The sequence below is a fragment of the Zerene cesonia genome, chromosome 4, assembly GCF_012273895.1.
Source record: "Zerene cesonia ecotype Mississippi chromosome 4, Zerene_cesonia_1.1, whole genome shotgun sequence".
Taxonomy (NCBI): Eukaryota; Metazoa; Arthropoda; class Insecta; order Lepidoptera; family Pieridae; genus Zerene; species Zerene cesonia.
This window is the reverse complement of record NC_052105.1, coordinates 5,083,687-5,098,048: the sequence shown is the minus strand read 5'-3', so window position 1 is coordinate 5,098,048 and position 14,362 is coordinate 5,083,687. Positions and strand designations below refer to the sequence as shown.

Below are 14,362 nucleotides of genomic sequence, written 5' to 3'. Positions count from 1 at the left end.
CTCTCTGGTGCGAGCTGGTCCAATTCTTTCCAAAGCGTGCTAGACTCCCACATTCAAAATTTATTTCAGATGAATAATTGAAAATCCCGTTGGGTTTTAACGTAGTGCAACCACGATTTGTATGAATTCTCACGATAAAATTAGAACGAATGTGACTAAAACATAGAAGAATAGAGTTTATCTGACTTAGTTAGACTTATATAAGGATATAAGATGGGGATTTATTCTTATCGTCCAAAGTCTAACGTCAAACGGAGCCAAATATTTTTTTTACTTAAATCCAGTAGAGTGTGTGTGTTTATTCTTATAAATATTATATGTAGCAATTGCTATTAGATCAAATTTTTAGTTACCAACCATACGTTTACGAGATATTCGTGAAATATCATATTTCATGAAAGAGAGATTTCACGATTTAATATGAACTTGGCTAAGCGAATATCCAAGACACAAATATCTATTTACTATATCACTTCGTTTGCTAAAAATATTCATAATGCTACACATACATCATACATCTAGGTAAAGGGTCCCATTACAATGTACGGCGGTTGACCTCAATGTATACATCCCTGTAAATATGTGACGTCACATTTAATATGTTCGTCGTTGAGTAATGTCTACACCGTGTAATAGGTGTTTTTAAGGATTTTTTTTTAACTTTTACGAATATTTATATATGTATTAATCACCTAGCCTTACAATCAATATAATAAGTATGCTAAACGTAGGCACCTGAATTTTTTTTCAAAATATAACGCCTTGAGCCTCTGTTTGTAATATTAAAACAAACACTTTTTTATACCTAGACTTACAATTCTTGTCTATCTGTTTTCTGCATTTCTGTCTGTTGAATATCAGGACCTACTCTGTAAATGTCAAAATGGATGTCTCTGGATGACTACGACAACATTGAGATTAAGCTTTGATTTTTCACATTAACTACAGAATATTTTTAGCAGCACTTTTTAAAATTCGTTTGATTTATGACTATATTTCTTGATATGATTGATTCTTTCTGATTTCTCATTATTTGTACTTCAGTTTGAAGCGGCAATTTGTTATGTTTAAATCAATGTAGTTGTGACATTGAAAAAGATCGAAGTAATTATATAGCATTAATTACTAACCGTATGGTCAAATTGGTCTTAAATTTTAAACATTATTTTACAATAATCATGGGATAAAATCTATGAAAATGCCAAAATTTTAATCCAAGCTCTATTTTTCTTGGACTATTATACCTATAAGCGTCGACTTATTTTCAAAAAATGAAGGTACTCCGTTTTGCATCTTCCTCCAATTACTTGTAAGAAATTTATTTCTAATATCTCTATATATTTATAATGGATGATAATCAGAGAATAAAATACTTTCATAAAGCTATCAGTTCTTGGTAGTTGAGCCAGAATTTAATAACGTTAAAACATGGTAGCACACCGCTGGCTTGAAGTAATAGTTTAGTCGATCTACACTGTTATCCTGGCATACTAACCCTGAAATATTTTAAAACTAGCTGCGCCCCGCGGTTTCACTCGCGTAAATCCGTATCCCATAGGAATGTCGGGATAAAAAGTTATGCCACTTGCTTAGCTATCTACGTACCAAATTTCATTGCAATCGGTTCAGTAGTTATTGCGTGAAAGAGCAACAAATACACACATCCTTTAAAACTTTCGCATTTATAATATTAGTAGGAAGTAGGACTAGTAGGATTTCGAAGAAAACAAAATACCTAGCAATTTTATCGATACTTATGTTTAAGCCCCTAATCCAATTTATAAGTACATTTGAATGAAATGAAAGACATAATACGAAAGTATATAAATAATATTTTATGAAGACGACAAAGATCGCGTTTCAGAATCTCTTACAAAGTAAATTGAGCACAAAAGACTAGGTATATATCGTTTAGAATCTTTAAAAATTTAACTTTAACCTAAAGTTTTAGATTTTGAACTTTTTGCGTGGGATGAAAGCAATGGAGGGTTTATTAAAAAGGATTTGGTTATAAATCGGGCACGTCGTTTTTATAATCCTTGCTAAGGTGACAGGTCTACAATAAGGCTGAGAGAGGTTATGAAAACGCTGGGAAAGCAATTTTATAAAGCATTCCTTTGTCTAAATGAATTGCTTTTGCTAATGAATTATTTTTATTTTTAAATAGCAATTTTTTATGCTAAAACTATTTACGGTCTTTTGACTTTCAACGGATATTAACGCGATCTAATAAAATTATAGTTGAAAATTTCATTTTAAAAATAATTTAATTCTTCAATTAATTATTTGTGATATTACAGTTGCCATGTTATAAGGAAAATTAAAGTTTATAATTCGATTAAATCGATTATTTACATATTAGAATATATATGACAGTATAAATAATATAATAAAATTATAATAAAGTAGCTTTCTTCATGCACAATTCAGTAAGTTTTGATCGCATGCTACGTTGAGACCCTGTGCACTGTCTTTGTCACTTTCTAAACTCCTTTAAAGCTGTGATTAAGAGTTTAGTTTTGGAACGATGATATTATTTTCATTTTAAATTAAATTCGACTTTTTTTTTTTACTATCTTGTGAAACAAAATGAACATAAATATACAAAGATATTTTTGTATCTCAAATTCTATTCACCATTTTATATATAAAAGATAATATGGTTATAACCAGTTATTTTCTAGTAACTTATAAGCGATTTTCAATTCGATTATCCCACTTGTAACTCTCTAATCTACACGATACCAGTCATTCATATTGTCAAGTTGTTAAGCAATTACAGCTAAGCAAATACTAGGTTTCCTAGATCAATTTACATAGTTTAGTTAACATTACATAAATGTGACTGTAGCATCATCATCAGCCCATACATGTTTCCACTGCTGGGACGCAGGCCTCCTATGAGGGTTCAGGATATAATCCACCACGCTGGCCAAGTGCGGGTTGGCAGATGTCACATGTCGTCGAACTTTTGATTCCTGGACATGCCGGTTTCCTCACGATGTTTTCCTTCACCGTTTTAAGCAGTGGTGATGTTATCTACATTTGCAGATAAATTGAAAAATAAATTTATTTCCTGCACGCTCGCCCGGTCTCGAACCTCGACTTAACGATTTTGAAGTCCGAGGTTCTCACCACTTAGCCACCACAGACTGTAGCATATTATCATTAAATAGGGTTGGGTTATATTGCGGTTCATACAATACTTTTTTGTGATAGTTGCCAAAGAAGCTGATGGGTCGCCTTATGGTAAGCGACCAGCACGGCCAATGAATAGAGGCTGGCCTCTGTAAATGGATTGGCAATTTTAGTAGATAAGGGATAAGGAAAGCATTGAGAAGGGTAAGGAAAAGGTTACGCGCGTTCGTCGGTTTTTCTGTTTATAGTGCTTACTTATTTAAATGTATATTTCTTAATAATATTAAATAATATATAAAGTAATTGATGCTGCATCGTTGTAATCAAAATGTAGCTCTATAAAATAATTCCTATTATTACCTACTATTTGATAAGACAAGAATCTAGCTGTAGCTTTAATAAGACATATTTGAATAGAGCCAAGGATTTTTCTAGTCAAAGAGATACTAAATGTTATTATCTAATATATATATATAATTATATTCTGATAGTGAAATAATAAAAGCGAAGACATTATTGAAATTTCTCATTCACATTTATTACATTTTATTTCATGCGAAAAGCTATCATAAAATAAAATAATATCTAACAATGATACTGCTTACATAATCATTATCATATATACCCATTATCTTTTAAAATTAAATCTGTAACAGTCCCCTGGTGTAGTTAACGTTTGAACAAAATCGTCAATTAAGTTCATTACTAATGGGACCAAGTCATTACTTTGATTGCAGCGCTACTCTTGATTTTAAATGATAAATTTTAAACAAAATTACGTAGTTTTAAGGTAAAATATCACGATGAAATTAATGGTAGTTACTTTGAAGTATTTTAATAGTATTTCATGATCATAGTGATAAGAAATTGTCGATAAATTATGGTGAATAAAAGTTAAAAAGAAAATTCTAACCATGATTTGGTGTTAAAGTGGTGCCATAACATAATGTGGGGCATAATGAATAATAAAAATTACATGTTACGATTCTCTGAGAGATATCTACGCTGTGTGCGTCAAACGCAAAAACCTCGCTCGTTAATCTAATTACAAAACGAAATTAGTCCATTTCAAATGTAAGCTTTTGTACTGTTTTATGTGTCAAGTAATGACTGATGGCCGGTTCATAGTTCTTATTACTAAATGCTTAGTGCTTGACATACCGCTAAGCGGTAGAGCTCCGTAGAAGGCACTGGAAGGTTAGTGACTAGACATTCAAAATGGAATGACGCCGTCTGATTTTGCGCATTCTTTTTAGCAATGTTCTGGTTTAGTTGTGGCAACTGAGCTGGTGATTCACCTGATGAAACCAAGGAATGACACCAAGGAAAGGACTGGGAAAGGTGAGAAAAAGAAAACGGCTTCCGATTGCCCTATCATTATTATTATTATTTTCATTATAATAATGTGGGTAGTTTTTTTATAAAATTTATTTTTGGTTTTGTTATTATACATGCTGTGAATTGAATAGGTATGAACCAGTTTATCAATTATCGACATTGAGTAAAGTAACTTTTAGTTGCTTATTTATTTCGGTTTTAGCAATCAAGCAAATTTATGAAGTTAAATTAAAGAGATCAAATTGCTTTGCTATGATTTGAAATTGATAGCAGTACAAATATATGTTGATATCTATAATATTATCAGAAGGCATAAGATAACTCTATTAAGAAATCTTTTATATTGAAATTATTACTTTGTTTGTCAACGGTTTTCTGTAATAATAAAGCGAATAGACGGACTTTGACCAAGTTTCAGTTTGAAAGGAGACGGGATTGAGGAGGTATTAACTAGTTACCTGTCAATATAATTATAATTCACAAAGTGTTCTTATTTCGTCTTTTTAATTTCAAAAGCATCTGAAGAACTAACTTTACAACGAACAAGTATATATCTCGATTGCAAACAAAATTTAACCAGAAATTCGCAGAATTGTGTAATTCTCCGCCTAGTAAGAACTACTAAAATATACGAGAATCACGCTTAAATGTGTTAAGATCTGTTATTTATTGTATGTCTTATATAAACACCAGTAAATACAAATTTTGCGTGGGCGTAGTTTACAACAAAGACGCGTATATACAATACCACGACCAGTATAGAGTATTTATTATTGTACGATATTGGAGGCTTTATTAAAAATCCAATTAATTTGGATTCGCGTATTGTACAACGCCTTTGTAAAAGCTACCTAATTTTGAAAGTGGTTGTTATTAACTACAACGATGTTCAAACAGTGTCTTCGTTCAATTACACTATATAGGTAGAGACTTTAGAAATTGAATCTGGGGGCTGTCATTGCGTGTTGCGTAGCTTGCGTAGCACACATGTTAAAATGATATCGCCATCGGGAAATTAACTATACAACCGATGTCACAGAAATTAAGGAGACTTTCAAATCGACTTTATATTTTTAATGAATACTCCGCGAGTTTGACTAATTAACATAATTATTTTTGCGTTTGATAGGGCATATATTACAATTGCAAAAATAGATATAATTCATCTAATTTGTTCTTATTTTAAAATTTAGTAAATCCAGCGTAGCCCGTGGGACCTTTTTAGGTGACTTTTTTATGTAGAATATTAAAGAGAAACAAAATTTCATGTAATATTTTTGATCAAGGAACGTTAAACAAATTTAGAAGCATTATATCCTCAATACCTCATTCATCTGTTTTTATCATCGTAATTCTAAATATTTATCTTTCGTCTCTTAGCGATATAAATTTAAGAATTTTTTGACGAATCGTGTCACAAGATTAAATTATTAACATAAATTCTTAATTTATTTTTACTTTCTCTTTGTTGCTAATTGAATTAAATATAAAATAGACTGGTCGATTCTTAGTCTATGTATACTTTGTGTAGACTGTATTATATTCAAATTATTTAAATATCCGTACTGAATTTAATGAATTTAATTCAATCTTGATTTTGTCTCCTAATCGAATCCTATTTTTATTAGACCTTGACCTTAGATCATGGAACGTGATTACTTTGGAACCAATTTTAGTTTTATATCCAGACTGAATTTAGTCTGGAAATAGATTGATATTTTCGATTGAGATTAATTTAATTTTTAACCTCAGTACAAGCGTGCGCGGTCTTAGGTTTTCAAAAAGAGTTACCAATATGGTGTTCACAGGAATCGAATTCGATTGAATTAGTTCTCCGTACTGTCGGGAGTAAGCCCCTGAGCTGAAATGGCAACGCTAACAAATATGGTTGTAAACGGTATTTTTATTTTATATTAAAAAAAAATTTTGATTACAGGTTTTTTGCTGTTTTATATCCACTACGCCTGGCCATTGCTAGGAAGAGAAGTAAGACAATGCTGTCAGTGGCGTGGGTTGTTGCACTCCTGAGCAGTATACCTCAAGTGAGTAAAATACGCTCAAATAAAATAAATTATATATTGGTATATAACTGGTTAATTATTCGCGATTCGTGAACTTTAACGTGTTTTTTTATTCATTTTTTTGCATTGCAAGCGTCCTATGTAACATGAAACTGTCACAATATTGTACATTTTATGTATATATTATGTGGATGTCGGATTATGCGTGCGGGAATTTTATAGTTCATGTGTTTTGTTTATTCTGTTTTTAATTTAAAATAAAACGAATTACTACTTCCTTCGGTCACGGTATCAGGCGTGAACGGGAGGTTTGTAATACATTCAAACATTTATTTATTCAATTTGACTTCTTAAAGAAGCACCTTTAAATTTGAGCATTTCGAGGCCAAGTAACTTTGACTGTGTTAAGTTACTTGGCGTACAAGTACAAGTAAAATTTATACGAAATTATATATGTTATGTTATTTAAGATTATAAACACCACTAGATTATAATAAAACTTGCGAAATTGCAAACTGACAAAAAATTTTGGTCCACGACATTTGCTTGCATTTTAACGCACTGATTTTCATTAGACAATATTTTTTTTATTAATTTAACAAATTTTTATGAAATAAATTCACTTTCATTATACGTCCCGGCGGCAACCGTGCTTAATTATTTGATAAAACGTTGAACTTTATTCATATGAAACGTAATTTTAATAAGTAGTATTTTACGCAAAAAGTGTTCGAGTGTAAGTAGGTTCGAAGTAGTAAAGATGTTCTACAACATTTATCGCAAAAATTTACTTGTTATCTTGATTTTAGACGATACATATAGATTATATACACCAGATTATTTCATTTCAAAGCAAAAATGCGTTTGAAAAATTCCTGAAACAATCAAACGAAAAGTAGGTCAAATTCAATTGCAAGTTTTGATTAGTGACCGTCCGGGACAGAATCGCACAAAAGCAGTGAACTAAAATTTTATTTGAACTTCGTTTCTTAAGCGAACCAAAAAAAAAAATGACGAGATATGATAAAATTTAATTGAGCAAAATTTGACAAAGTTAAAAAAACGGATAAATGAAGATGAATGATCAATACATAATAAAACAAATAAATTTATCCTCATGTGAAAATCTTATTGATTAAGTGCGTTTATTTGAATAATATTCAAAGATAACTAAACGATTTATTTTATCAATGTTCATTGTTTAAAATTAAAAAATGTAAAATTGGTGTTTCATGACGTGGTGGAGCTGCCACCCTATACGCACTTATAATACGGAATAATGCCTATATGGTCCGACTTCTTTTCCTTACCCTTTCCAGTCCATTCGTTAATTCTCGTCGTTAATCCTTCCCTCATCATTTCCCTACGAATGTTCATTTCGGTGGTGATCGCTTACCATCAGGCGTATCACCAGCTAGGTTGCAGGCTATAGCATAAAAAATGAATTTATCCTTGCGTATAAAGCTACTTCTATCAGAAACAATTAGGTCAGCAAAATAAAATAAAAATGCAATTTCCTGTAATATCAAGATTACAGCTTAGCATTTACAAAGGCAGGCAATTAGATCCTATTAGAGGTAGATCGAAGGGAAAATGAACGAAGTGGAACAGAAAACACGGCGTCATTTCGTCTTTGATTCCTTTAATGTCTGTGAAAAATGTCATGATTTTAATTTTTTTATTTATTCGTTTTAGTATTAAGTGAATTAGAAAATATGAAATCAATTTATTGGAATGACTTAGTCCTTAGTTCACTTCGTATCTATGAACGTTGAAAATTGCATTAATTATATTTTATGAGTGCTATTTAGTTGACTTAGGCGTTAGAACAAAGACTTTAACATATCTCACGATAATGTTCTATACGTAACGTATTATTTTATTTGTTGATTACTTAAAAGAAGTGGGAAAATATATTATAGGAATGCTTCATTCCGATAATCAATTTTCTGTGTTAGATTTCTGTTAATTCCGTTCTTTTATACACTATATTATTCCATTATTATTATAATACGACTTCGGAATATACCTACATGTCAATGTAGGTATATTTGGTATACAAAGATACCTTTATTCTACCAAAATATAATATTCCCACTGGGTTGTTATCATTACCACCACACTTTATAATTCAAACAATTATTTTGTCACCAACTATGTTTCAAGAAAAACATAGATGTCAGAAATATGAATACAAAACGAAGGTACACTTACAATACAGATTTTATTCGTACTATACATACAATATTGCAATGTGTATACTATTGAAATTTGAATTGTGGCATAACATTTATCGTTTCATGCACTGATTTTGTCCTCTCTCAATATTTTTTATTTAATTTACGATTAGTTTAAATAGCCTCTCCTCCTGTTTCTATCAAATAAAAATATGTGTTCTAATTAATCGAATCGTGAAGATTTAATGGAAATTTTTATTTGTTTGTTTCAGAGCTTCGTGTTTCGCGTGATGCGTCACCCGACGGTACCGGAGTTTGAGCAGTGCGTATCTTTCGAGGCTTTCTCGAATCAGCACCAAGAACTAGCGTACAACGTCACGTGCCTGCTGGCTATGTATTTCCTGCCTCTCGTGATTATAACTGTCTGCTACGCGTGCATTTTCTGCGAGATATCCAAGAACTCAACCGAAATGTCCGGTGAGTAAGTTTAGCCGGTAACTTTGTTTCGTGTTAGATTAAAACGCTTTAGGGTTTTTTGATGTTTATTGTGTGGTAAGTAGTTTAATATATAGATAATCTACGAGTATTTTTCATATTCGAAGAATTATAAAAGTATAAGCTCTGTTTTTGTTTGTAGGTATGTATTTCTCTATATATGACTATGATTTACATAATGTTATTTTTAGTGCCACAGGAAATTTGGATTTGGAATTTTACAAAAGAAAATCCTCTGTCACTTAATAATACTGAAGCTTTCCGAGGTTACCCGATCGCCTCCATAATTGTTTGGAAGTATATCGTACAGACAAAGTATACAATTCTAAATCTTTTCTTTTAATTACAGATTTTCATTAATGTAATGAAAGGAATGAGAGTTGAAATAAAGTTTTAATTTGTATATATATCTACGAATTCGAAAATTTTCAATTTTAAATCAAGTGAGACAATCACAAGATATATTTTCAATTATTTATTATTAGAATTATTTTTTGTTACACATGTAATGACCATCGTAATACTGAATAATTCGGAACTATATTTACATCACGTATTAGTTCTAAATGTCTATAGTAAACATTGAATATTGATAACAGAAACTAATGTAATATATCATTACATATACATATAGTATAAACCGCATATGTAGGCGTAATAGAACTGGGTTAACAAATTTGTAACTGAAGGCCAGATTTAATATCTTACATAAATAATGGTAGGAGCAGTATGTGTACGATGTTTGCACCCACTATATCCACTATATCCATATTCAATAGCGAGAAGGTGAATATAGTCCACGTGTTCTGAATGCTAACCTTTCATATGGTTCAGCTGTGATAACAAGAATTATATTGTTTATCGAACATTATTATAAAAATTATGATATTATTTTATAGATGCGAACATGACATTATTTGCGTTTAATTAGTCCGTTTTGAATGTTTTATATTGTATTTCCTTTTCTTTAATATAATCATATTGTATTTTCATAATTAGTTACACATTTTACAGTAATTCATTATGATTTATTTAGCTATAGGCATTATCATGTTCCGCGATAAAAATATACAGCGTGAAAATTGACGATTCTACTCACTATAATAATTTCCGATAAACAGTTTTCCACAAGATGTTTTTCTTCACCGATTCAAGCAGGATAATGTGATTTTAGTATAGATATAATTACATTACATTTTATTGTGGGAGTCGAGCACGCTTCGGCACGAATTGGGCCAGCTCGCACCGGGGAAGTACCACACCCCCACAGAAAACCGGCGTGAAATAGTGGCATGCCACTGTGTTTCGTACGGTGAGTGGGGGAGCCGGAGGCCTATTTCCTTTTCCTCACCCGTCCCAGTCCATTCCTTCTTTCCAGTCGTTAATCCATTCCTTTTCCCTTACCCCAAAAAAGCGGGCAGCGCATTCGCAGAGGACCTACCTTTGCAAATGTTTATGGGCGGTGGTGATCGCTTACCATCAGGCGAACCACCAGCTCAGTTGCCCGCTATGACATAAAAAAAAAAAAAAAAAATTACAAACCAATTAAAACACAATCTAAAAAACAGAGTTCTTCATGTAAGCTAGTACATATGCATTTAAAGAGTATATTGCGGAAAATAAATCTATTTAAAGTGAATACTTACTCAGCTTTAGCAAATCACATAAGCGCCTTACAGCAAGTATTGTTGAAACGAGTAAAGTACCATCGTTTAGATTTAATACTATTTTATTTCACTCGAGTCTTATTATTAAGCGTGAATAGCATTTTTCACATAATATGATTTTAAGAAAATGTTTTGTGTTGGAAGGCAACGTGCTACTGAATAATTTATTTCAAGCAACGTCCCAAAAATTAATTCTCAATTCCACTGTATTTTTTTTTTGCTTTGTTAATCGATAACCTTGGGTTTTAACCGATTGAAGTGATTGTTTGACAAATAATTGTTGACTTTTTTATATTATTTTTTTAACGACTTCCTTGATGCAGACGTTAGAAAGTGAGTCTTTAATAGATAGGACATAAAGATCGATAATAAGGGTGAGAATTCATTAAAGTAGTAGTAAAGCCAAACAAACAAACTATTCAGCTTTTTATTATTAAAAGTATGTTTTGACCGCTACTGTAAAAGGTTCTCAATAAATAAAGGTTGAAGGAAAGTGTCCCGAATGGAATAACTTCTTTATGTTTATTTGATTGCATCAGAATAAAAACGGATCAAAAGATTGGACCTCCCATTGACCTCGGTTGTCTGTCATCATATTCGTTGGCCCTTTTCCATTAATCTAACAGAATTGTTTGGTTTCCAGTAGTATTTTATTGCTGATGTGATAAAAGTCTATGTGATTTCATTTGTACATTTTAAAAGGCAACCGAAATGTTTTTACTACAAAAAGTAACAATGTTTCTTTGTAAAGGAAATAACATTAGGATCCTCATATCCATAAAGAAGGTATCGATTTAAAACATATAGTAAACTTCCATGCCCCTTTCTGGGGTATGGAGCAGATGGATTATAACTGTTTCACTGATCGATTTTCTTATGGACAAGGTAGGCAATCGCCTATTTTTCTACCGTCATGGTATAAAACATCAAATGATAGTATTTCCTTGTGTTTGACTTCACGCGTGTATTGTACATTTATAAATTAAAGACATTTAAACGGATTTAAACGCGATTTATTCATTATATTATCAACCCGACGTTTTGAACACTTTACAGCGAGCGTGGTCACGGGAAGACATGTCTCGCCGGATGTCTAAAAATAAAAAAATAAAATGTCTTTAATTTCTTCGTTTAAAAGTATTAAATTTGTAAACATCAATGATTTTAGCTCTCTTATATAACACATTATATTGAAAAACGCTGATAATCCCAACTTTCATTAGCTAATTGGAACTGCTAAAGTAACCGAGTCAGAAGTTATTCTGTAGGGACTTACACGTTATTTGTCTAATGCACTTCCAACACGTGTAAGATATGGAATTATAAAGAAAAAATCATAGCCACCGGTAGGACGACTTTTGCGTTTTATTCAAGCCTTTTTCTTTAACCTATATGAGACATAAACAAATATATAATAGTAGATATTTAATAAATGGTGCTTCAATGAGATTATAATATGAATATATGTTTGTAAACTTAATATCTCTGAAATAACATTATTCCCAACAATAATGATTACTAATATATATGTATGATTTTTAATCATTAAATTAAATCATAAGAGGCATCTTTGTGATTTTTGTCCACGTATCGAATTTGTGGATATTTTCAATACACTATGCAATTCGCATATTGTATTGAAAAACAAATAATACATGGGCGAACAAAAATCTTAAAATAATTAGCAAAAGGCGGCCTTATCGCTAGGTAGCGATCTCTACCAGGCAATCCTAACAATAAAGGAAATCAAACATCCAACTGGTGGGTAAGCAAAAAAAAGGCAATAATGAAACGCGGGTAAAACTAAACACAATAAAAGATATATAGTGGTTCATATACTTTAAGGCATTATAACACATCCATTTAGCTCATATTTTTGAATGTTCATATTAACATACCCCGCTTAAAATTTTTTAGCTTTCATGATTTGATCAAGATTGTTAATAAATGTTAAAAAAAAAAAAATACGGTCACGCTGAAATAGGACTGATATAATTTTTTAAACGGTCTATATCCCAAAATATAAATGACGTAACTCCGACCAAAAACGACCGCCACCTTTTGTACATTTAGTTTATATTTCGACGCTTCAACATAATTGTAAAGTAAACCAATTATACGGAATATAGGCTTTTAAAATTTAGAGCTTTTTGTCCCTAATTGAATTGAAACTAACTGAACGATGTTTTTAGTTTGTTTTCAATTAATGTACTGTACTTTGTATTAAATTAAATAAAATACACAAATCGTAACTGAGCTCATCGTGAAGAACTGTTATAATGATTTTCGATTGTGGTGCAATAGCTATCTCCTTTCATAGAAATTTGTTTAACACAAAATTGTCTTATTAATTTATATAAAAACTGTTCAAATCATCATGAGTAAAAAATACACAACTAGCTTCTCGCTCGCGGCTTCGCCCGCATATTTATTTTTATTTATTTATTTATAATACTTTATTGTACAAAACAGAAAGAATAGTTTATACAAATATATAATATGGCACAATGATATTTTGTACAAAAGGCGGCCTTATTGCTAGACAGCAATCTTTGCCAGGCAACCTGGTAGGAAAGGAAATGCAAGAGGTTTTAGGGTTAGTGCAAGAAACTAAAAAATATATCAGAATATTAGAAAAAAAAATAAATAAAATACACATATTTTACATAAATACTATATAAAAATATATACTCATACTACAGATGGTAATAATAAAAAAAAAATGGTAGTAATAGATCTCGGTTTTCCCCACAGTTCTCGTTATCTTGGAAGTTCTAGAAGAAAATTGTCCCATGTTCTTTCTTGAGGCTGAAACTGTCTCATACTCAACTTCTTCCAAATCAGTTTAGTGGTTTAAACGTGAAGAAGAGATAGACATAGATCTAATTTCGCATTTATAACATTTTAGTTGGGCTATTATAATAAACTTCTTAGAATAAATGTTCCCTACATTATTTAGGGATAAAAACCAACTAGGGTTCAACAGTGATGGATGAATGATATTAATCTAATTCCAACAGATAAATTGATCCTTTTTAAGCTTGTTAACTTTTTAAATGTTGTCCTGTAAACTTTAGTGTGGACTGTTAATAAGAAGTTATTTTTGTATCCAATATATTATGGTTTATTTAAGGCATAACTGGACATCTATTTATACTAACTACATTTCACACAATATAACTATAGTTTTTTAAAGGCTATCTGAGCCCCAAGTCTGCTAACTTTAAAATGCTTCAACAGTGTCTCGATTGTTTCATGTCAGAATGGTTTGACAAATTTGGTAGTCTGCGAAATTTATGATCAAAAGTGTTCCATTAAAACAATCAAATTTAGTTTAATTACCAGTAGATTGCCATGGAAAGTATTTAAATCATGTTATATCTTTGTTAGCAATACTCTCAATTGTCTCATAGTATAGTGAATATTCACATGAATAGAATAATAGTCCACCAGACTATTATTTAATACAGCGACGAAGTTTGGTCCATGATGATTGGATTACAATTACATGTCAATTAAAATGAAA

The 14,362-nt window shown here is 31.1% G+C and overlaps 1 protein-coding gene across 1 annotated transcript in view; it reads left to right on the top strand.

Moving 5' to 3' along the window:
* LOC119839796 (gonadotropin-releasing hormone II receptor-like) overlaps positions 1 to 14,362 on the top strand; it is a 45,890-nt gene that overhangs the window by 15,094 nt on the left and 16,434 nt on the right. Inside the window, exons 3-4 of the mRNA XM_038366237.1 lie at positions 6,413 to 6,518; positions 8,947 to 9,151. Coding sequence (XP_038222165.1) covers positions 6,413 to 6,518; positions 8,947 to 9,151 — 311 coding nt within the window. The remainder of the gene's footprint in view (positions 1 to 6,412; positions 6,519 to 8,946; positions 9,152 to 14,362) is intronic.